The following is a 23,523-nucleotide window of genomic DNA, read 5'->3' as shown; positions in this document are numbered from 1 at the left end:
ATGTGTAGCGACCTTGGACTACCTTGCCAAGGACAAAGTTGACATGCTGTTTCTGCAGGAGTGAGAGATACCGCATCAGCTCCTACAGGTAACGCTTGTGATGGTGGTCCCATGGGCCATCAATCTGGTCGGGAGGAAGTGACTCAATCCCTCTGGCCTGGGTATTCTGCTATAGGGAGGCATTTCAGTATCTTCGAAGTTAAAGAAGTGGTGGGCAGGCCCCTCCTCATAGCAGGTGTATTGTACAAAAATACTCCGCTCCAGTTAATGAATGTGTATGCCCCGGCTCAAAAAAGCGACCAGCTGGCCTTCCTTCAGCAGCTCCCACTGCTGCTGGTGATGTCCAGGCCAGTCATTCTGGGTGGTGACTTCAACTGCATCATCGATGTGACTGGGCGATCCAGCAGGGCTGACAGCAGACTAGATACCATGCCTAGAATCCTGATGGGAACAATAAAGGATGCCATGCTGCACAATGTTTTCAGCAACCCTACAGAGGGCAGTGTAGATACACCTGGTCACAGTCAGATAGGTCCATCCGTTCTAGGGTAGACTTACTGTTTGTTGAGCGTTTACAGTCAGATCCACCGAAGTGAAACCAATATTCTTCTCTGACCACTGCCTCCTACTGGCTGACTGTCAGATACAGGAAGACCAGAGTGTCTTTGAGTGGAAAGCAATCAAGGAGAATATAAAGAGGTTCAGAAGTCTAGAAAGAAACAGACGGAAATGTCCCAACTCCAGAAAAGGATGCAAAATCTGCTCTGGCTGCAGCCGACGTAGGTCGATGTCAAGGAGGATCTCCAAGAAATGAAGAGCCAAGATCATCTTCCGGTCCAGAGTCCACTCCGTGGAGCAGGATGAGACATGCTCACATTTCCTTTTCCAAAAGGTATACACAGAGAGCTCTGTGGTTAGCAGCCTGAAGGGAGGGGGCAGCTCAGTAAAGTCATCGCAGTCCGACATTTTGAGGATCAGCAAATCCTTTTACGCCAAATTTTATGATGTGAAGCCCACAGACAGCATGGCCTCTCAGTCTTTCCTGTCCTCTATCTCGAAGGTCTTGGACAAGAGTACATGGGGGAGTCTGGACGAGCTGAGTCCTTCGAAAGAGTAAAACACCCAGAAGCAACAGCTTACCAGTTGAGTTGTATTTGGCTCTGTGGGACTGGATTGGCCCAGACCTGCAAGTGTATGTGAGCATGCTTTTGGCCAGCAGTATGTCAGAATCCAAGAGGAAAAGCATCATCGCCCACATTTACAAGCAGAAGGGGAAAAGGGGGGAAAGGGAGGAAATTAGAAAATGGCGACTCATTTCACTGCTGAATGTGGACTATAAAATTCTGTCCAAGGTCATCGCCAAATGGGTCAGATCTGCTCTTGAGTTAGTGATCCACCCTGACCAGACCTGCGCTGTATCTGGAAGGAAGGTCTCTGACAGCCTCGTGCTGCTCAGGGAAACGATTGCCCATGTACAGGACAGCGGTGTGGACACCTGCCTCATCAGCTTGGACCAGGAGAATGCCTTTTACAGAGTATCGCACACCTACATGGTGGATGTGCTCTCCAAAATGGGTTTGAGGAGGGAATCCGCAACTGCTCTACACAAACATCAGTAGCACTGTTTCAATCAATGGGTGGGAATCAGAAAGCTTTCGAATTAAATCTGGAGTCAGGCAGTGCTGCCCTCTCTCCCCTATCTTATTCATGTGTTGCACAGAATCCTTTGCTGAGTCCATCAGGAAGGATTCGGTCATAAGAGAATTGATGATCCTAGGGAGTGGGGGCATTCAATCAAAGCATCCCTGTACATGGACGATGTCATTGTCTTCTGCTCGGATCCACTGTTGGTGCACAGAATGATCAACATCTGCTGCAGTTTGAACAGGCCGCAGGTGCCAAGGTAAATCGTGGCAAGAGTTAGGCCAAATTCTTTGGAAACTGGGCTGACTGATCCTTTGTCCCCTTCACCATCTGGTCAGATTGCCTGAGGTGCTGGGGCTATGGAGGAACCAGGTCAGCGTTAGAAACCAGGAGGAACAAGTAGCTATGGTTTAAAAAAAACTGGGAAGTGGGAGTGACACTCCCTCTCCATTGCAGGTAAGAACCTGGTCATCAGCTGTGAGGCACTCTCGGTGTTGCTGGACGTGGCACAAGTCTGGCCCATTCCTCACTCATGCACTGTGGCGATCACCTGAACCATCTTCTGCTTTGTCTGGAGGTCAAAAATGGGCCGTGTTCACAGAGGCACGATGTACAAATCTCTAGATAGAGGGGGAAAAAAGCATGCCCAACATTGCTCTCATCCTGATGGCTACCTTTGTATGTGGCTGCATCAACTGTGCGTAGATCCTCAGTATGCAAACGCCAAGTGTCACTATCTGCTGAGGTTCTACCTGTCCCCAGTGTTGTGAGGGATGGGTCTGGCCACGCTGCCGCAGAACACTCCAAGTAGTTAGACCATAACACCTGTCCCTCGTGGAAAAATTAATGCAGAGAAACACCTTTCACCACAAGTCCATCAGGCAGTGGCCTGCACGTAATGTCCTGAAGGCCCTGCAGAAAAAGGAGATGGTGGGTCCTGTCGGATGGTTCTCTGAGTAGACTGGCAAAGTCATTTGGTAAAACATCTCATTGCCATACCTTTCAAACAAGCACCAAGACATAGCTTGGCTGGTGGTGAGAAACACCTTCCCCATCAGGTCCTTCCTACAGATCCGGCGTCTCACCCTGTCCGCACATTGCCTTCGAGGTGCCTGTGGTGGGGAAGAGACCGTTGTCCACCGCTTTGCGAAATGTGTCTTTGCAAAGAAGGTATGGAGAGTGATGCAGTGGTTTTTGTTGAGGTTCAACCTGAGCAGCTCTATGATGCTGTGCTCTACAGTACACTGAGACAAATATCAACTGCAGCTGGAGGATCATCAACTCGGTGAAAGACACAGTTTGGTCTGCCCGAAACTGGTTGGTCTTCCAGTGCAAAGAGTTGTTCCCAACTGAGTGTTGCAGACTGGAACATTCCAAGGTCCAGGACTACATGCTGAGGGATGCGCTAAAGCTTGGGACAGCCACTGCATACGTACAATGGGGAAAGGTTGCTGTCTAAGACCTTTCAACCACAGTGCACAAAGGGACTGTGAATTATATAGAACCACCTTGGGTTGTATGACTCACATTGAATGTTTGCAGTGAATATTACATGTATCACAATTATATTGAAGCACCTCAGAGTGCAACATGATAAATGTAGACAACTTAAAATATCATTGCACTTTCTATAACGACCATTCTGAAATGTTTGTAATGTTCTTTCAGGTATTTTATGAATAAAGTGTATTTTAGAAAAAAAAAAGAAATATTACTTGCTAGGCAGTTTAGCCTGTGTCCACGCTCTGCATATTGTAGAAATATAGAGTGGCATTTTCATTCTTGAGGTCAGGACCGGACATTGGGAGAACCTTTGGGACCCGGCCCTGCACTACATCAGAAGTGGATGCACAATGTGATTTTAGAAAGAAGTTACTAATTGGCCCAAGGTCGAACTGGCTGTCCAAATGAAAGCAGCAGGTGTGGGGAAGAGCCAGGACTTACATAGAAAAGGCCCAATTTAAAGGGCAAACAGCAGCTATCATGGTGCTTGCCATTTCATCCACAGGTAGAAGAGAGATCAGAGCAGCAGGCCAGCAACACTTCAGGCATTCATGTGAAGATGCCCCATGTTTTTCTGATGCCTCCCTAGAGGTGTTTTTGGAGGCCAAAGAAGCATTTTTTTCTCTGAAAGCAGGAGAAGGCCATCCAGCCAAACAAAGGAGGCATGGCTGGAGGTGGCTCCTGTTATTGTGAGAAGGACATGGGTTCAAATGCCAGATGTGCTTCAATGACGACCTTAGGGCTGCAATGTGACACCCACAAGAGATCTTCAGCATGCACACGAGCTGTACAGCCTGACGATGCATAGTACTACTGAGCACAGGAGAAGTATGTACACAGGAACATTACTGGGCCCTGAGCAAAGTTCACAAACATAATGCTATTGTGGTGGAGGCAACTCTGAAGACTGTCAAATCTCATTTGATTGTTCTGCTGGAAGAGATGAGGAGGGCAGCGTTGTCTTAACTCTTTCTCTTGACTTTTCAGGATAAAAGGGTGCATAGCACGAGAGAGATGGCTTGTTCATGCGATGGGGTGCAGCGGCTTACCATTACTGACATCCACAGGGGAGGCAGCTCTTGATTTGGCGAAGGTACCATTGAATTGAGGAGTAGATAATGGAAAGGTAGGAATCTGTCAAAGACCGAGTAAAATGATCTCAAAATATCCAAGTGATGGCTTGGAGTGTACTCCTTCCTGGTCAACGCCACCTTAGTACATCAACTGTAGTGACATAATTCAGCTCCGCAGAAATACTTGCTGATGGAGATGAGTTCTCATATTTCTATCCTTATGTCTCCCACAGGGTGACCTTAGAAGCGGAGTCAGTGGGGGCAGGAAGGGAATCATGCATAGAGGTTAAAGAACCAGGGTCTGCATTGTTATATGAATCAAGTGTATCCTCCACCAGCACAAATATCCTTCACCTCAGTATGGGTGGCTCAGGGTGAAGCACAGAACACAAGTGAGCAGAAGGTGGTGATGGAGGCAGAGTCAATTGTGGGAGGATGGAGGATAGATGCAGCCATGCTCAGCTGGGTGGGAATGCAAAGCCTTAGGAGTCACACAAAAGGCCAATATTCTGAGTCCAGCAGCGTGAGATGTGTGCCCACATGTCAGTTCCCTTAGGCAATGCAGAGTCATGAGCACAGAATGGAGGAATCCATTGATCAAATGTGTTCCACTAGGTCTCAGGATTTGGAGTGCATGAGCTCTTTCGTTGAATCAATGGTCAATCTCTTAGAGAGACACACGTGGCATCACTCAAGAGTGGATGCAGGAGCAGCGCACTGACATGCAGAGAATGTGAGACATATTCTGTAGCATCAACTGGTCTATGGTGCTAATAGCACAAAGATACATGGAGTGAATGCCCTTTGCACACCAGCTGTTGGTTCTTTCTCATGGCCACGCATGCCATAAAAGGGCTGACGCATGCCCCTTGGCCCTCCAACTGAGGAACCATCTGCACGAAAGCCTTGTGGCAGAGGCTGCCCCTGCATTGATGCCAGTTCAGCAGCATGTAGCAGTGTCCCCAGTGGCAATTATCAATTGTTCATCCACTGATCTGGGTGGCTGGTTGGGTCTCACATCCCTCAGTGGTATCAAAATTGCTATGCAACATTACCACACCAGGAAGCCTGCATGTCCCTGAGCAGTACGCAATTGCAGACCTTCCCCACTGCGCAATGAAGATTCAGCCCATAGTTTCATCAGTCCCCCAAAAATTCAAGAGCACACCCTAAGGGATAAGCATGCTGCACAGTAAGCTAAAAGTAAAACTTTATACACTGCTAATTCTTTTTTCTGGAATGCGCCTATACAATGTCACCTAAAATTATGTGCTTCCTATAAAAAAAAATTACACAATTTAAACATTACCTGCAGTCAGATCAGATGAGTATATAATGGAAAGTTTTATCTTGTCAATTTGTACTCTAACGAAATGGTTCTGCATGGTCAATAATCACTGGACTCAAATACAAGTCGTTCTGATTACAAGAACATCTATTTTTTTATATATATATATGTTAGCGATATGTTACATTTAAAAGAAAAAACTTGCCTTCATGTAACACCTCTCCCATCCTGAGGATATTCCAAGTCACTTTACAAAAAATAAATTATTCTTTTTTTGAGTTAAACCTAGATTACATACTCAAAGCCTGGAGTGGGACTTGAACTCTCAATCTCCCGATTTAGAGGTAAGAGCGTGACCATTGAGGGCCAAAGCTGAAATTTCCATACTTTCAGTAGAACTTTTCTAAATAATTCCAATCAGGTAAAATAACACAATTCTAAGAATTAACCTAACCTTGATAATTAGCTTTTAAATATAGGCTGTGTTTTTTTTTGCTTAATCTGAAATTGAGAATTTGTAGCGGTTTGATACAACTAAGTAGCTTGCTAGAGTCAGTCACATTGCTGTGGGACTGCAGTCACATGTAGGCCAGACCAGGTAAGGTCGGCATATAAAGGGCATCAGTGAATCAGATGGGCTTTTACAACAATTGACAATGGTTTCATGGTCATCATTAAGTTTTTAATTCCAGATCTTCATTGAATTCAAATTCTACCATCTGGTGGGATTCGAACCCAGGTTCCAAAGCATTACTCTGGATTACTAGTCTTACTAGTCCAGTGAAAATACCCCAAACATTGACCAGAAATTGAACTAGACTAGCCATATAAATACTGCGGCTACAAGAGCAGGTCAAAGGCAAGGAATCCTGTGACGAGTAACTCACCTCCTGACTCCCCAAAGCCTGTCCGCCATCTACAAGGCACAAGTTAGGAGTGTGATGGAATACTCTCCACTTGCCTGGATGGATGCAGCTCCAACAACACTCAAAAAGCTTGACACCAACCAGGGCAAAGCAGCCCGCTTGATTGGCGCCACATTCACTCCCTCCACCACTGACGCACAGTAGCAGCAGTGCGTACCATCTATAAGATGCACTGCAGGAATTCACCAAGGTTCCTTACACAGCACCCCCCAAACCCACAACCACTACCATCTAGAAGGACAAGGGCAGCAGATAGATGGGAACACCACCACCTGGAAGTTTCTCTCCAAGCCACTCACCATCCTGATTTGGAAATATATCGCCGTTCCTTCAATGTCGCTAGATCAAAATCCAGCAAGTGGAGTAAAATAAAAGGTCAGGGATAGGTGGGAGCTAAGGAGAAATTTAACAAAGATGTCATGGACACATGATAAAGGGAGTGTTAATGGTAGTATTAAAGACTAAAGAAGGTGCTGATAGTGGCATTAAGATAAGATAGCAACATGTGTTAATAGCAAAACAAGGGTCAGCACTCTGAAAGCACAATATAAGACAAGAGACAGGTAGTCCTGTGGGGTGAGTTGGGGGGGGGGGGGGGGGGGGGGGGGGGTGCGGAATTAAATAAAAACAAAAATAAAAAGGAAATAAAAATAAAAATAAAAAAACTAATTGGCTTAAAATAGTGGTAAAGATGTAGGAGTTCATGATCTGAAGTCGTTGAACTCAATGTTAAGTCTGGAAGGCTGTGAAGCGCCTAATTGGAAGACGAGGTGCTGTTCCTCCAGTTTGTGTTGGGCTTCACTGGAACATTGAAGTGGGCCAAGGATGGACATGTGGGCATGAGAGTAAGATGATGTGTCGAAATGGCAAATGACAGGAAGGTCTGGGTCATGCTTGTGGACTGAGTGAAGGTGTTCCACAAAGCGGTCACCCTGTCAGCATTTAGTCTCCCCACTGTAGAGGAGACCACATTGGGAGCGGTGAATACAGTGGACCAAGTTGAAAGAGGTGCAAATGAAGCGCTGCTTCATCTGGAAGGAGTGTTTGGGGCCTTGGACAGTGAGGAGGGAAGAGGTAAAGAGGCAGTGTTGCACCTTCTTGAATGGGATTCTTGCATGGGAAGGTGCTGTGGGAAAGGGATGAGGAGTTGAGGGTGATGGAGGAGTGCAGCAAGGTGTCACGGAGTGTGTCCATCTCTACCCCTTTTTTAAACCAATTATTTTTTATTTATTTTCATTTGTTTTATTTTTCTTTTAATTATTTATTCAATTTTAACATTTTTTAAACCTTTTCCCCCAACCCCACAGGGCCCTCTGTCACTTGTTTTTATGTTGTGCTTTCAGAGTGCTGACCCTTTTTCTGCTATTAACACACTCTTTATGTCACTATTAGCACCTTCTTTAGTCTTTAACGCTATTATTAACACTTCCTTTGTCCTGTGTACATGGCATCTTTGTAAAATTTCTCCTTAGCTCCCACCTATCCCTGACCTATTTTGCTCCACCTGCTCCACTCCCTCTTAAACATTATAAAACCCATCACATTGCTACTTCTTTTTAGCCCACAAGAGTCAGACTCAAAATGTTAACTCTGTTTTTCTCTCCACAAATGCTGCCAGACCTCCTGAGTTTGTCCATCATTTTCTGTTTTTATTTATTATTGAAGTGTTTGCTATCCATCTGAGTTCCTAGCCTTTCTAGGACACTTTCCTGCCAAGAAGCTCCATCTGTCTTTCCTATTGATGCTACTTGGGGGTATCTGGTGGCTCTTTTGACATGACTATTTTAACTTTATTGCTCTGCACTGTATATCACTATCACTGCCTGTATCAAGGCTTCTATTGTTTTAACCTGTACAGAGTTATCCATATTATTAACCATTGGGATTCGGGTGGGCGCGCCTATGCAGGTCGGGTGGTTGGAGCCGGGTTTGGTCAGGTGGGTCAGGCTGAGCTGGGTGTGGGATCATCGGTTGCTCTGACCACTCGACAGTGCAGGAAACGTCACACGAAGTGGATAACTATTCAGCAAGCCACTGTGCCAATGCAGCAACTTCCCGTACAAGCCACTAAGTTTAATAGGACTTAAAATTCTTGCATGGCCCGCTTTAAAAAAAATCCACTTTTTAGACACTGCCAGTTTTCAGATAGCTGGATTTGGTGTACTGTACCAAACCACCTAACTTGGAATTGGAATAGAAAAATTCCAAATGACTGAAAGAATAGGTTATACAGCCAACTCTGTGATAATTAAAATTAATTAGTGACAAACAATGACACATATTGAAATGCTAAAAATTAGCTTTTTATACATCCTCACGCCGAAGGTATTACAATCTTCCATCCATATATCTGGGCAATTTCCATTTTGCTCTAAAAAGCAACGTAAAATGAGTAAATGCTTATAAAATGTTACCAAGGTGTACTCTCAAGACCAGCAACATTGAAACAGTCTCTCAATGACAACAGGCAGACCATGACCGTAGCATACAAAACCCTAAGGGGTTGGCACAGTTTTAATTACAACAAATCCAAGGTAATTGCCAAAATTCAGCAATGTTCATAGGCTGTCTGTAATACAATTTTCAGGCTCTGATTTTTTATTTACTTGTCCTGTGGTAAAATCCCTGGATTATATTCCTCTGCAAAACATGGGATTATTTTTCGGCTTGGCCATCCTATACCTATTGCCGCTCTACAAGCGCCAAATGATTTGGATAGTGCGAATTATTGTTTTATTTGGAAATTTGGCTGTTGGGACAGTTTGTGCAGTTCTCTTTTTAATTGTCAATAAGTCGTTGTCGAGATTTTCTATTATAAATGGTGTGATTTTTAAAAAGACAGTAGCAAACGTAGGCTTTCTAGAGGAGCAGGTGATCACACTTGACAAATCTGTTCAGGGTTTTTTCAGGAAACGTCAGAGCTTGTGGTTAAAGTGGCTATACCGAGCTGGGGTACAGAAGTGACACACATCTGCATTGCCAGCAGTTGCAACCAATCTAGATGTTGAGGAAGTGGTATCTCTCATTGTTGAAAATGCCAGGCTGATGGTGGGGAACACACAGGACAATATTTGTTCAGTCTTTGACTCTTGTAGCCTACAATTCTTGAGAAGCCTAGTCCTCTCTCACCCTGCTTCACTTCAGCAAACGGAAGGAGATGCAACTGCCCCACCACTCCACCCAAATAGACAGCTTTGGTCGCTAGCATAATGCAGCGGGGATATGTTACTGATGTCACCTGCCATAGGCTACAAAAAAAATTTAAGCGCAACCATGATTTTGACAGTCACAGGTACTGCTATCCATGCTGTGATTCAGAGATCTAGTTGTAGCTGCATCAGATGACAGAGTGACATTACATTTTCCTTATTGAAGAACAGACACCTTGCACACTGCTTCTCAATAAAACTAGGGTAGAAAAATCTAATTCGAAGACCCACTGTGACCAGCGCATCCTGCACAGTGTACTCCAACTCCCACTTCTAACTATTCCCTTTCAGCCCCAAAAGCAAGCGTAATAGATCACCCATGAGTGACATAAAATATTTCCAAGGCAAACAAACAGTTTAGGGCTAGTAAAAAGTTGTTGCCAAAACTTTGCAAACTCAAAAATGCCACAAAGTTTACCAGCAGTCTAGCAAGGCAAAAAAAACTGACCCATGTCAAGGTGACAGGCCCTTTAACTAAAACTGTTGCAAAATTCTTGCCGATTGTTCAAGCCATGATTGACTGGACAAGTTTATCACATGGCAAATCGGAGACAGGCAGGCAAATTTCACAAAAGGATCTTAGAATTAGCATAAAATGTTTATTTTTTAACAATAAGGCTTTTCAATACATCCACAAGTGGCCTGGGCTCTAATAGGGGTTATGTGCCCAATTTATTATGTGGGTGGCATTCTTCTGGTGCAGGACAGACTTGCGCCTGTTGCCATATTGGATCCTTAGATGCCTATTTTAAAAATTGAGCATTACAAGACCATGATCCAGACTAGATCTGTGTAAAACTAGCTTCAATGTTCTTCCCTACTCCAAAATGCTCAGGACATTAGAGGCTCAGAAAAAAACAAATGTGTTTAAAATTTAAGACAAAATAGACATAGTAGACTACACAGAAAGGGCTGAATTTTCCCAGCCCCGGATGGCGGACTGGGAGGTGAGCCGAGGTGTAATTCTGCCGGGGAAATTGTTGACAGCTGCACCCAAACAGCTCCCTGACACATTACGACGTTCCCCAGTGGCAGGCAGAGATACGGATCGGCTGAGGTTCCCCTCTTGATCCCCAACCAGCCTCAGCAGAGCCCAGAGTCTCGGCGGGGCTGCTGAGGCTTCAGAGCTGTGATTGTGTCAGTGGCATCTGGAGCCCGCCACTGTCTTTAATTGGACAGCAAGGTCAGGGGCAACCCATTAGGAGGTCACCTCTAGGAAAATAGCTCCATTGGTCTGACTGCCAGCAACTGCTGGCTCAAAGCACCCATTTGGTCCTGATACTGGGGCCCCAAAGTCCATGGGAAAATCCTGCTGGAAGTGAAATTTAAAATAAAAGTATAAAACTAGGAAAGCAAAGACAAACAGCAATTAAATTTATATTTTGATTGTATAGAATGATATTATAATAATGAAGTTACTCCTTACATCTGAATCGTCTCATCATTGAAGTATTTGTATTTGTTTGTGCCAGAGTGTGAACTAAGCCATTACGCAAAATGCTTGGCATTTCACTGCCTTAAAGGCAAGCCTTTGGGTTAAGACAAAATACTGACTGACTCCTGCTTTAACAAATTTAGATCAAGATTTCAACTATTTTGTACCCCAGCAGTTAGTTCAAATGCGGTATGTTCATATGTATGTATGTTCGTAAGGCCTGGACAATACCCAGGCTTGGGCTGACAAGTGGCAAGTAATATTCGTGACACCCAAGTGCCAGGCAACGACCATCTACAACAAGAGAGAATGTAACCATCATCCCTTGACATTCAATGGCATTACCATCACTGAATCCCCCACTATCAACATCCTGGGGGTTACCATTGACCAGAAACTGAACTAGACTAGCCATATAAATACTGCGGCTACAAAAGCAGTCCAGAGGCTAGGAATCCTGCGGCAGGTAACCTACCTCCTGACTCCCCAAAGCCTGCTCACCATCCACAAGGCACAAGTCAAGAGTGTGATGGAATACTGTTGACTTGTCTGAATGAGCGCAGCTCCAACAACACTCGAGAAGCTTGACACCATCCAGGACAAAGCAGTCCGCTTGATTGGCACCCCAGGCACAAACATTCACTCCCTCCACCACCGACGAACAGTGGCAGCAGTGTGTACTAGCTACACGATGCACTGCAGGAACTCGCCAAGTCTCCTTAGGCAGCACCTTCCAAATCCACACCTGCTACCATCTAGAAGGACAAGGGCAGCAGATAAATGGCAACACCACCACCTGGAAGTTCCCACCCAAGCCACTCACCATCCTAACTTGGAAACGTATTACTGTTCCATCATTGTCGCTGGGTTAAAATCCTGGAACTCACTTCCTAATAGCACTGTGGGTGTACCTACACCACAGGGACTGCAGCGGTTCAAGAAGGCAGCTCACCACCACCTTCTCAAGGGCAACTAGGGACGGGCAATAAATGCTGGCCTAGCCACCAATGCCCACATCCCATAAATGAATAAAAGTTAATCTAGCCATCATTAACTTAAGCCAGTTACAGACAGGTAGCTCTGATTTAGATTCAAACATTAGTTTCCACAGGAACTTACTATTAGATCAGAATCACGTCCCATGGAGATGACTGTCCTGTTTACAGTTCTCAGTAGCTTCTCCATAATTATCTGGACATGTCGCTGAGTTGGTCCCTAGGATAGAAATCAACCAATGGAGACGGTTACTAACAATAATGAATGAAAAAAAGTATTGATTTTTACCATTAAAATCCATTTCCATTCTAAGAAGATCAATTATAATTGCACTCAAGGTCAAAACGTCAGAATGACCATTCAACGTCAAATCAAAGTTTGCAGGATAAAATGCAGGGGTTGCTATTAATCACACTTTGATTAAATGATTTCTTACCAATTGTCATTTCCACAGTCAACGAAGAAGGAAGGGGACAGAGTGTCAGAATAAGGGGTAGGCCATTTAGAACTGAGATGAGGAGGAATTTCTTCACTCAGAGGGTGGTAAATCTTTGGAATTCTCTAGAGGGCTGTGGAGGCTCAGTCATTGAGTATGCTCACAACAGAGATTGATAGATTTCTAGAAAATAAAGACATCAAGGGATACGGGGATAGTTTGGAAAAATGGCACTGAAGTAAAAATCAGCCATGATCTATTTGAATAGCAGAGCAGGCTCAAGCGACCAAATGGCCTACCCCTACTCTTATTTCCTAAGTTGCTATGTTCCTAAATAAATCATATCAAGACAGAAGCTAAATCTACAAAAACATGTGCACCTTTTGGGAGTCATTTTGAAAACACAAATGAAATGATCTGGAAATGCTGAAATATAATTACGATTACCCATTCATTCATATAGGCTACATACTATCGCCAACTGAACAGGCACCTGCTTCCAGGGCTTCCACAAAGCACAAAACCTGAAATAGCCACTGGGAGGTAGTCTGATCTGCCTTATTTTCCATCCTTTTCAACTGAAATGGGGAACTCCATTGAAGGCAAAATGATGGCATACTGATGTTTCTTTTCAACAATAAGGCTACTAGGCATTGGTATGGTCTGCCTCATCCTATGAATGAATTTCAATATTCATATACGCCAACAACTTGAATTTTTATAGCGCCTTTAAAAAGGTTACAAGGTGCTTCAAGAGGCAAAATCATAAAGAAGCTATTTCTTAAATCATTCTGTAGGAGAATTTATCATTGAGGAGCATTTTCTACTAACAAACATGCAAATCATGACATGTGCCAACCCTGACAACAAAAAAAGGCTACCTCAAATGTTTAATTATTGCTGAGAAGAGGAAGTAATGAGATCTGAGAGCAACTAAACATGTGAAAATAAAAAAAGCCTTAGGCTGGTATGCTTTGTTTTAATACTGAAGGAGCCGTGACTGAAGCTGAACATAATCATCAACAAACAGTCTGCTCAATCTTCTGATGGAGGGAAGGTCATTAATGAAACTACTCAAGATGTTGACAGAGAATACTTCCTTGAGGAACTCCTGTGGCATGCCCCAGTCTATGACTAGAAAACCACAATCTTGGAAAACTACAATCATTTTCCTTTCTAACAGGTATGATTACAGCTAAGGAGGGTTATTATCTGAGCCATCTTGGGAGCAGTTGTCACCAGCATTAAAACAGCATGAGTCATCAAATAGTTTAGTTAATGGGCATGGATCAATGATATGGGACATAGTTTGCATCTTTGCAAGGACATTTGTCGTTCTCACAAAAGCCCCATTAATGAAGATTTGAAACAAAAACAGAATTACCTGGAAAAACTCAGCAGGTCTGGCAGCATCGGCGGAGAAGAAAAGAGTTGACGTTTCGAGTCCTCATGACCCTTCGAAGGGTCATGAGGACTCGAAACGTCAACTCTTTTCTTCTCCGCCGATGCTGCCAGACCTGCTGAGTTTTTCCAGGTAATTCTGTTTTTGTTTTGGATTTCCAGCATCCGCAGTTTTTTTGTTTTTATCAATGAAGATTTGAGGTGCACTGCCCCTTTTGAAAGCTGCTGTGAAGCACCCAGCTACAACATGGCCAGTTGAATCATGGTTTTCGGTCTATAGGCTCAAAGGTAATAGGATGATTTGTGGGGACAATCACTGTCCACTATTCATGCCACAAATTTGGTATGGAAAAAGTCAAAGTGATCGGGAATGATTGGCCATATTGGGTTGGTAAAACAAATCGGCGTGAACAGGCAAACCAAAATTTGTCTTGGAGTTTATTCAACACAACAGCAAAATTAGTGATTGGCAAAGATATGGAGTAGTTATGTTGTAGAAGATTGGTAACCATGGAAAGGGAATAGGGTGCAACATGCCTGACACAAGGTGCATAGCAGAATGCCATTGAGTATTTACCTAGTGTTCAGTGAGCAAGGCCAAATGGGACTGCTGGTCTGGAACAAGGTTGAAAAAGCCATTCAACAGTTGCAAAACAATGCCTCTGGAGCAGATGGAACCAACTGTCCAGTTTTTTAAGCACTGTCCCTTATTTTAATGGTTTATCCTACTTCCCTTAAGGGTCACTTTTTGTTATAGGACAGAGCCTAGGAGTATCCTCTTGCCTTTGCCTCTTTGGTTATTGAGGTGAGCATACAGTGTGTGGCTGCTCCCTCATCATCACGCCACTCTTATGGTTACCAGCCACTCTTACGGTTACCAGCAATCCCTTCACCTGCTATTATGGTCACCACCCCATACATTCTACTCTTAGGTTACCAACATAACCCGGTTGAAATGTCTCTTATTTTACCTCATAAGAGTTGGTCACTCTGATCCCTGCTGAAATTTTGAAACCCTGCCAAGATAAGTGTTGCATTTTCTCTTTCTATACTTTCTACAAATGAAGCTGAAGGCAGGTGTAAAGGTTGAACACAGATGTTTAATCGAGGCTTCTTCTTGCTGTTAACTGTGCAGACTAACTATGCCAAGATGGCTGCAGCATCGTGACATAGATCATCTCCTGTGATGACATACCTATTTACACAATCATATATTTACATGAGCATACTTTACATATTAGCAAGCACATTATCGCAATAGGCTCCTAGCATGGCTGCAACCTCATATCCCTCATCTAGGAAAAGTGCACATGCCTGGGGGATCACAGGGACACTGTGATCATGACTATATCCAAGAAAAGGGACAAGTTCAATTGTGGTAACTACATAGGGGTCTCCCTGCTGTCTGCCACAGGGAAGATCATTGCAAATATCCTCCTCAACCACCTCTTCCCAGTGACCAACAAACTCCTTCCAGAGTTGCAATGCAGTTTGCACTCACAGAGGCACCACTGATGTGCTCTTCACTGCACAGCAAATTCAAGAAAAGTGCAAGAAACAGCACCAACTGCAGTATGAGACCTTCTTCAACCTCACAAAAGCCTCTGACTCTATCAACAGCAAAGGCTCCTCAATTTTAACCTTAATTTTGGTTGCCTCAGAAATTCGTCACCATCCTCTGCCCACTCCATGAATGACATGGTAGCTGTGATCCTCACTAACGGAAAGACCACAAATCCTACCTCAGTGAAGACTGGGTGAAATAAGGCTGTGTCATTGCAACAAATTTCTTCTCCATTTTCCTCACTGCAATACTGCACCTCACCTCCAGAAAACGACACACAAAGAACAAGCTGTTGAAGCTATGCCACCTTCAGTCCAAAACCAGAACCATTCCAGCTTCAGAGCTTCACTATACAAGTAATGCGTATGCTGGCGCTCACTCAAAAAGTGAGTGTTGACTCCTTCTCTGAAGCACTTGGAAATGGGCCTAACACTACACATCCAGAAAACTAAACTCCACTTCCAACAACTTCCAAAACTCAATTAAGCTCAACGGCGAGATCTTGGATAATGTGGACCGTTTTCTCCATCTTGGGAGCCTCCTCTCAATGAAGGGAGACAGAAACGACAAAATTTATCATTCTTTTTTCACGGCTTATGGACTTCGCTGGCTGGGCCAGCATTCTATTGCCCACCCCAAGTTGCCCTCGAGTAGTTGGTGGTGATCTGACTTCTTGAACCATTGCAGTCCATGATGTCAAGGGCAGTCTCTCTCACCTCACCTCTGGAGTTCAGCACTTTTGTCCATGTTTAAACCAAGGCTGCAATGAGGTCAGGAGCTGAGTGGCCCTGGCAGAACCCAAACTGAGCGTCAGTGAGTAGGTTATTGCTAAGCAAGTGCCGCTTGATAGCACCGTTGATGACCCTTCTATTGCTTTACTGATGATTGAGAGTAAACTGTTGGGGCGGTAATTGGCTGGGTTGGATTTGTCCTGCTTTTTGTGTACAGGACATACCTGGGCAGTTTTCCACATAGCCGGGTAGATTCCAGTGTTGTAGCTGTACTGGAATAGCTTGGCTAGGGGCACGGCATGTTCTGGAGCACATGCCATCGGCGCTATTGGTGGAATATTGTCAGGGCCCATAGCCTTTGCAGTTTCCAGTGCCTTCAGCCATTTCTTGATATCATGTGGAGTGAATCAAATTGGTTGGAGACTGGTATCTGTGAGGCTGAGGATCTCCGGAGGAGGCCAAGATGGATCATTCACTCAGCACTTCTGGCTGAAGATTATAGCAAGTGCTTCAGCCTTATCTTTTGCACTGATGCGCCGGGCTCCTTCATCATTGAGAATGGGGATATTTGCGGAGCTGCCTCCTCCAGTAAGTTGTTTAATTGTCCACCACCATTCATGACTGGATGTGGCAGAGCTTAGATCTGATCCGTTGGCTGTGGGATGGCTTAACTCTGTCTATCACTTGCTGCTTATGCCGTTTGACACACAAGTAGTCCTGTGTTACCAGGGTGACACCTAATTTTTCGGGATGCCTGGTGCTGCTCCTGGCATGCCCTCCTGCGCTCTTCATTGAACCAGGGTTGATCCCCTAGCTTGATGGTAATGGTAGAGTGGGGTTTATGCCAGGCCATGAGGTTACAGGTAGTGTTTGAGTACAATTTTGCTGCTGCTGATGGCCCACAGTGCCTCATGGATGCCCAGTCTTGATTGCTAGATATGTTCGAAATCTGTCCTATTTAGCTTGGTGGCAGTGCCACATAACACGATGGAGGGATCCTCATTGTGAAGGCTGGACTTCGTCTCCACAAGTGGTGGTTACTCCTGCCAATATTGTCATGCACAGATGCATCTGCAGCAGGCAGGCTGGTGAGGATGAGGTCAAGGACATTTTTCCCTCTTGTTGGTTCCCTCACCACCTGCTGCAGACCCAGTCTTAGCAGCTATGTCCTTTAGGACTCAGCCAGCTCATTCAGTGGTGGTGCTACTGAGCCACTCGGTGTTGGACATTGAAGTCCCCCCACCCAACATACTTTCTGCGCCCATGCCACCAGTAGTGCTTCCTCCAAGTGGTGTTCAACATGGAGGAGCAATGATTCATCAGCTGAAGAAGGGCAGTATGTAGTGACCAGCAGGAGCTTTCCTTACCCATGTTTGACCTGATGCCATGAGGCTTCGTGAGGTCCGGAGCAATGTTGAGGACTCCCAGGGCAACACACTCCCGATTGTATACCACAGTGTTGCTGCCACTTCTGGTAGATCTGCCTGCCAATGAGACAGCACATACCGAGGAATGGTGTCAGAAATGATCTGTAAGGTATGATTCCAGGAACTGAAATGATCCGTAAGGTATGATTCCGTGAGAATGAGTATGTTGGGCAGGTACTTGACTAGTCGGTGGGATACCTCCCCCAATTTTGGCATTAGCCCCTAGTTTTCATTCCTTTTTTGAGATTTTGTAATGGCTTTCTACCCCTAAGTGGCTTGCTAGTCCATTTCAGAGGGCATGTAAGAGTCAACCACATTGATGTGGGTCTGGAGTCACATGTAGGCCAGGCCAGGTAAGGACGGCATAATTCCTCCCCTAAACCATAGAACAATAGAAAAGGTACAGCACAGAAGGAGGCCATTCAGCCCATCTTGTCCATGCCAGCCCCAGGACATCCAGGTGCCCTTTCTAATCCACCTTCCTGCACCCGGCCCATAGCCCTGCAGCTTACAGCACTTAAGCTGCAGATCCAGGTACTTTTTAAAAGGGTTTAGAGTTTCTGACTCTACCACCAACTTGGGCAGCGAATTCCAGACACCCATTACCCTCTGCGTAAAAAAGTTCTTCCTCATATTCCCCCTACATCTTCTGCCACTTATCTTGAATCTATGTCCCCTGGTTCTAGAATTCTCCACCAAGGGAAACAATTTTATCCTGTCCACTCTATCTATTCCCCTCATAATTTTGTACACTTCAATCAAGTCACCTCTCTGCCTTCTTTGTTCTAAGGAAAATAAACACAACATATCCAATCTCTCCTCGTAGCTACACTTTTCTAATCCTGGAAACATTCTTGTAAACCTCCTCTGCACTCTCTCCAGAGCTATTAAGTCCTTCCTGTAATGTGGAGACCAGAACTGCACACAATACTCCAGTTGTGGCCCGACCGGTGTTTTCTCCAATTCCAACATTATATCCTTACCTTTATATTCTATACCTCTGCCAATGGAGAGTTTTCCATATGCCTTCTTTACAACTTTGCCGACTTGAACTGCTGCCTTCAGCGATCTGTGTACTTGTATGCCAAGATCTCCCACTTCATCTACCCCTCTTAGTATATTCCCATTTATTATGTAATCCCTGTAACTGTTTGACCTCCCTAAATGTATGACCTCACACTTCTCTATGTTAAAATCCGTCTGCTACTTTACCGCCCATTCCACCAACCTATCTATATCGTTTTGGAGATTATGGCTATCCTCTACTCGGCCAATCTTTGCGTCATCTGCAAATTTCCCAATCGTGCCCCCCACGTTCACGTCCAAATCGTTAAGATATAACACAAAAAGCAAGGGTCCCAACACCGAGCCCTGTGAAACACCACTTGAGACAACTTTCCATTCACGAGGGCATCCATCGACCATTACCCTTTGTTTCCTGTTACAAAGCCAACCTTTTATCCAGTTTGCCACATTACCCTGAATCCCATGGGCTATTACTTTCATGACCAATCTGCCATGTGGGACCTTGTCAAATACCTTGCTAAAATCCATGTATCCAACATCCACTGCACTACCTTCATCAACCCTAAAGGGCATTTGCGAACAAGATGGGTTTTTACAACAATCAACAATTCCAGACTTTTTATTGAATTCAAATTCCAGCATCTGGCGTGGCGGGTTTCTGGATTACTAGTCCACTGACAATACCACCACGCCATCGTCTCCCCCTATTGCCTCAATATGCCTGCTGAGCCTTTGACCGACTGAGCAACAGAATTTTTGAAGACCAGGATCTCAAACCCAAGAGAAGCTTCATGGTTTTCTGGGCAACAGTGATCACCATGCTCCTATATACTTTGGACTTGGACAACCTACAGCAGGCATCCCAAAGCACTAGAGAAGTACCAACATTAATGCCTTCGCAAGATCCTCCAAAACCAAAAGCAAAAAAAGACAATTCAACTGCAGCATCTCTCCCAAGCAACTTGTCCAGCATAAATGTGCTAATCACTCAAAACCAACTCTGCTGGTCGGGTCACATAGTGCCTTATGCCTGACACCAGACTCCCAAAGCAACTGGCCTACTCAGAACTTGGTCACAGCAGGAGACTTCCAGGAGGACAGCGGAAACACTTTAGCGATGTCTCAAAGCATCCTTGGTGAGGTCAAATATCCCCAGTGACTTATGAGAGCCCCTGGCTTGTGGCGAACAGAAATAGAGAAGGCTCATTTAGGAATGGTGAGCAAGCAGGCTAATGAGCAATCAAATGAAAGGTCTAATTACAGCAGTGAGCATCATATTTAAGAAGTTGACCACTTAGGATAATAATGAGGGGCCACCAATCTCCACTGACCGTTTTTGGCAAAGGCTCCATGATGCTATGCTCAGTCGAATGCTGCCTTGATATCTACACGTTTTTGCTGAAAGATCATTGGGTTTTTGTTTGATACAACTGATGCAACAGAATTCTTTTTTGGAAGAACGCAGTTAAGCAGAAATTCTGACATAATTCCATTGGCAAATAAAGAAAACAGTCAATTATAATGTGATATGATCCTGGACCAGACTCCCAAGTTTTTGGTACAGTTCGATTTAGGACCAAAAACTTTTTGTTTAAAGTGGACAAAAGTTTGAAATTCAAGACACTTGCTAAGAGGATGAAGTCACAAGATTCCACAGGTTTTGAACAAACAAAAATAAACTTTATGACACAGGATCAAAGATAAAACCATTTACAAAATCTTATAATCTAACATTCAGGATCAATATGAGGTGCATGTGAATTAACAGGCAAACTGTGGTCAAACACACCAGAGTGCTCAATAAATGGCAGATGTGAACAAAATAGATTCTATGGATTTCTCAACAATCCACCCAGATGTCAGTAACACAGAGTCAACCAATCTCATGAAGAATTCCAATCTTCACTTTCAAACATCATGCCTTGGAATTCTCTCCAAAAATCGCTCCAACTTGGACAACCTCAAAGACAGCCCACCTCGCAGGATTTCAATCTCTTCTCCAGAGACTATGTTCCTCTTGCTTCCAGAGTCTCCATTACAGCATCAACTCACAAGCGCTTCAGGTCATTAGCTGCACCGAGCAGAACACTACTGGTCCAAAGGCATACCTTTGCCCTAATGGCCCATAGCACAGTCACCAACATTCTGCTGCCTCCTTCAAGTGCCAGGGTTTCTCCTAAGCCCTCTTCTATTACCAGGACTTCTCCTGTGCCCTCATTACTTAAAGCCTACCAACCACAGGCCTTAATCTGCTTGGAGCCTCTTGTTCTGCTCCTCTTAGTTCTGAACTGGGGCCTCTGAACTGGGGCCTCTCCCTATCCCAGGCTCCTTTCCAATTATGGCGCTCTAACCCTGGGTCACATGATTAGGATTTTTGCACCGCTTACTTTTTGCGCAGGCACACTGGGCCCATCCTCAGCCTGAAGAACTATAAAAACGTCAGATTGCTGTTACAAGCCCAGATGATATTACTACTGGTAAGCTTGATCCCAGGGTGGAACCCAGCTGACAGATCCTAACTTTTTTTTGTTTAGATATGTGGAGAGTAGCTAATGAACAGGGTCACAGGAGTGAGCTGATAAAACTTTTAACAAAATAAAACATTTATTTAACAAGAAAGAATTAACTATGTTACAATACTCCTTCACCTACAACTATACCATTACAGATATAAAAAGATTTGTAAGGGTAACACAAGTTACTATCTTATGCTCTAACTGTTTGGCTTTAACTTCTCCTCAGGAGTCGTAAACTCAGAAATGCAGGTATACAAACAGAGCTTTAGACCTGCTGTCTCCACTCAAAAACAAAAGTAGGTTCCAGATTTCATCTTATAACCCACAAATAGAAACAAATATAAATTAAACTTAAACTTAAAGATATACCTTTTCCTAACACCCAAATACACATAATTTACTTAATCGATCTCTATTTCCTAACAGCGCGCATTCGCTGCCCACTCCTGTCCCGCGCATCCTGCGGCACGCTGGGAGTTGTAGCTTCCAGCCTCCCAATGACAATAAGGTGAGTTTGGGTCTCATAACAAATAGAGAAAAACATTAAGTAATGAGAACAAAGAAAACAGATTCCATCAACAGTTATGGCAGAATCAGACAATGATAACACAGACAAGAATAAGTCCATAATAAAATCTAAAATAGAAACAAACTATAATTTAAATACTACATTTTAACATATGAAAAGTTGTCAATCCATATCAAAAGATAAACTGAAAAGTTGTAATTGACAAGCAGGTAGGACTACTAACCCCATCCTTTCTGTAGAGTACTTCCAAGATGTTGCTAAGGAGATGGCAGCATGCTTCCAGTTCTTCTTGTTTCTCTAAATGATACTTCAGTTGTTCAGTCATCATTGGTAGAAGGATGTCTCTGCAGTCTAGGCACAGCGAGTGGCACCATTCAAAATAACACAAAATCTCTTGTTAGGTAATAAGCAGAAGTTAATTTTTCACTATTTTGCTTCTTAAACCCGAAAAATACCCAAACTGCAAATGTATTTTCATCAGTAAAGAAATCATTCTTGCAATAAATAACTACATTTTCATATACAAACTCCTTGCAAATTCATAATTGTTATAATTAGGATTGTAATAGCTAAGTGAAAAATTCCCAATGACTCTGTGGGTTTTCCAGCCCTGACACAGGCGGGCATCGTCAATCATCACGGGCGGGATGGGAAAATTCAGAGAGCTGTTAGAAGTCAACAGCTCTCCAAATTTTCCCTTCCCACCCAAGACAATCCCTGCCGGTTCAAGGCCAGAAAATCCTGCCCTATGACTCTACACAGAAAAAATTTATTTAATGTTGTCATGTTAACGTCATTTTTTTTATTCATTCGTGGAATATGAGTGTAACCGGCAAGGCCAGTATTTAATGTCCATGCCTAATTGTCCTTGAGAAGGTGGTGGTTCACCTTCTTAAACCACTGTAATCCATGTGGTGTAGGTACACCCACAGTGCTGTGTGTGTGTGTGTGTGTGTGTGTGTGTGTGTGTGTGTGTGTGTGTGGGGGGTGGGGGGGGGGGGGGGGTAGTGGGTGTGGGTAGGTGTGTGTGCATGTGGTGGTGGTGGTGGTGGGGGAATGAAAATGACAGGATTTTGGCCCGGCAACAGTGAAGGAAGGGCGAGACAGTTCCAAGTAAGGGTAGCATATGACTTTGAGAGAAATTTGCAGGTGGTGGTATTCCCACATGTCTACTCCTGTTGTTCTTCTTGGTGGAAGAGGTTGCGGGTTTGAAAGGCGCTGTCAAAGTAACCTTGGCAAGATTCTGCTCTGTATCTTGTAAATGCTGCTTACGGCTGCACTTGATGCTGGTGGTGGACGGGGTGCCAATCAAGTGGGCTGCTTTGTCCTGGATGGTATCAAGTTTCTTCAGTGTTCTTGTTGTAGCTGCACTCATCCAGGAAAGTTGGATGTATTCCATCACACTCCCTAACTTGTGCCTTGTAGGTAGCAGACAGACTTTGGAGAGTCTGGAGGCAAGTTACTCACCACAGAATTCCCAGCCCCTATCATAGCCTTATGGCCACAGTATTTAAATGGCTGGTTCATTTGAATTTCTCGTCAATGATAACTCCCAGGATGTTGATGGTAGGGTGTTCATCAATGGTAATGTCATTGAATGTCAAGGGGAGATGGTTTGGTACTTTCTTGTTAGAGGTGGTCATCACCTGGCACTTGTATGGTGCGAATGTTACTTGCCACATACCACCCCAAGCCTAAATGGTGTCCAGATCTTGCTTCATGCAAGCATGGTCTGCTTCAGTATCTGAGGTGTTGCAAATGGCACTGAACACAGAGCAATCAGCGAACAGCCCCATTTCTGAACTTAAGATGGAGATAA

At 44.2% G+C, this 23,523-nt stretch overlaps 1 protein-coding gene across 1 annotated transcript in view; it reads right to left on the bottom strand.

The window, feature by feature from the left end:
- The window catches only part of dock1 (dedicator of cytokinesis 1), a 693,250-nt gene that overhangs the window by 441,520 nt on the left and 228,207 nt on the right, over positions 1–23,523 (bottom strand). The window contains exons 26-27 of the mRNA XM_041210280.1: positions 21,928–22,055; positions 12,198–12,293 (exon numbers count right to left, since the gene is read on the bottom strand). Of these exons, the coding sequence (XP_041066214.1) occupies positions 12,198–12,293; positions 21,928–22,055 (224 nt within the window). The remainder of the gene's footprint in view (positions 1–12,197; positions 12,294–21,927; positions 22,056–23,523) is intronic.

The sequence above is a fragment of the Carcharodon carcharias genome, chromosome 17 (assembly GCF_017639515.1).
Source record: "Carcharodon carcharias isolate sCarCar2 chromosome 17, sCarCar2.pri, whole genome shotgun sequence".
In the NCBI taxonomy this organism is placed as follows: Eukaryota; Metazoa; Chordata; class Chondrichthyes; order Lamniformes; family Lamnidae; genus Carcharodon; species Carcharodon carcharias.
The sequence above is the reverse complement of the archived record's forward strand: the minus strand, read 5'-3'. Positions and strand labels throughout refer to the sequence as shown.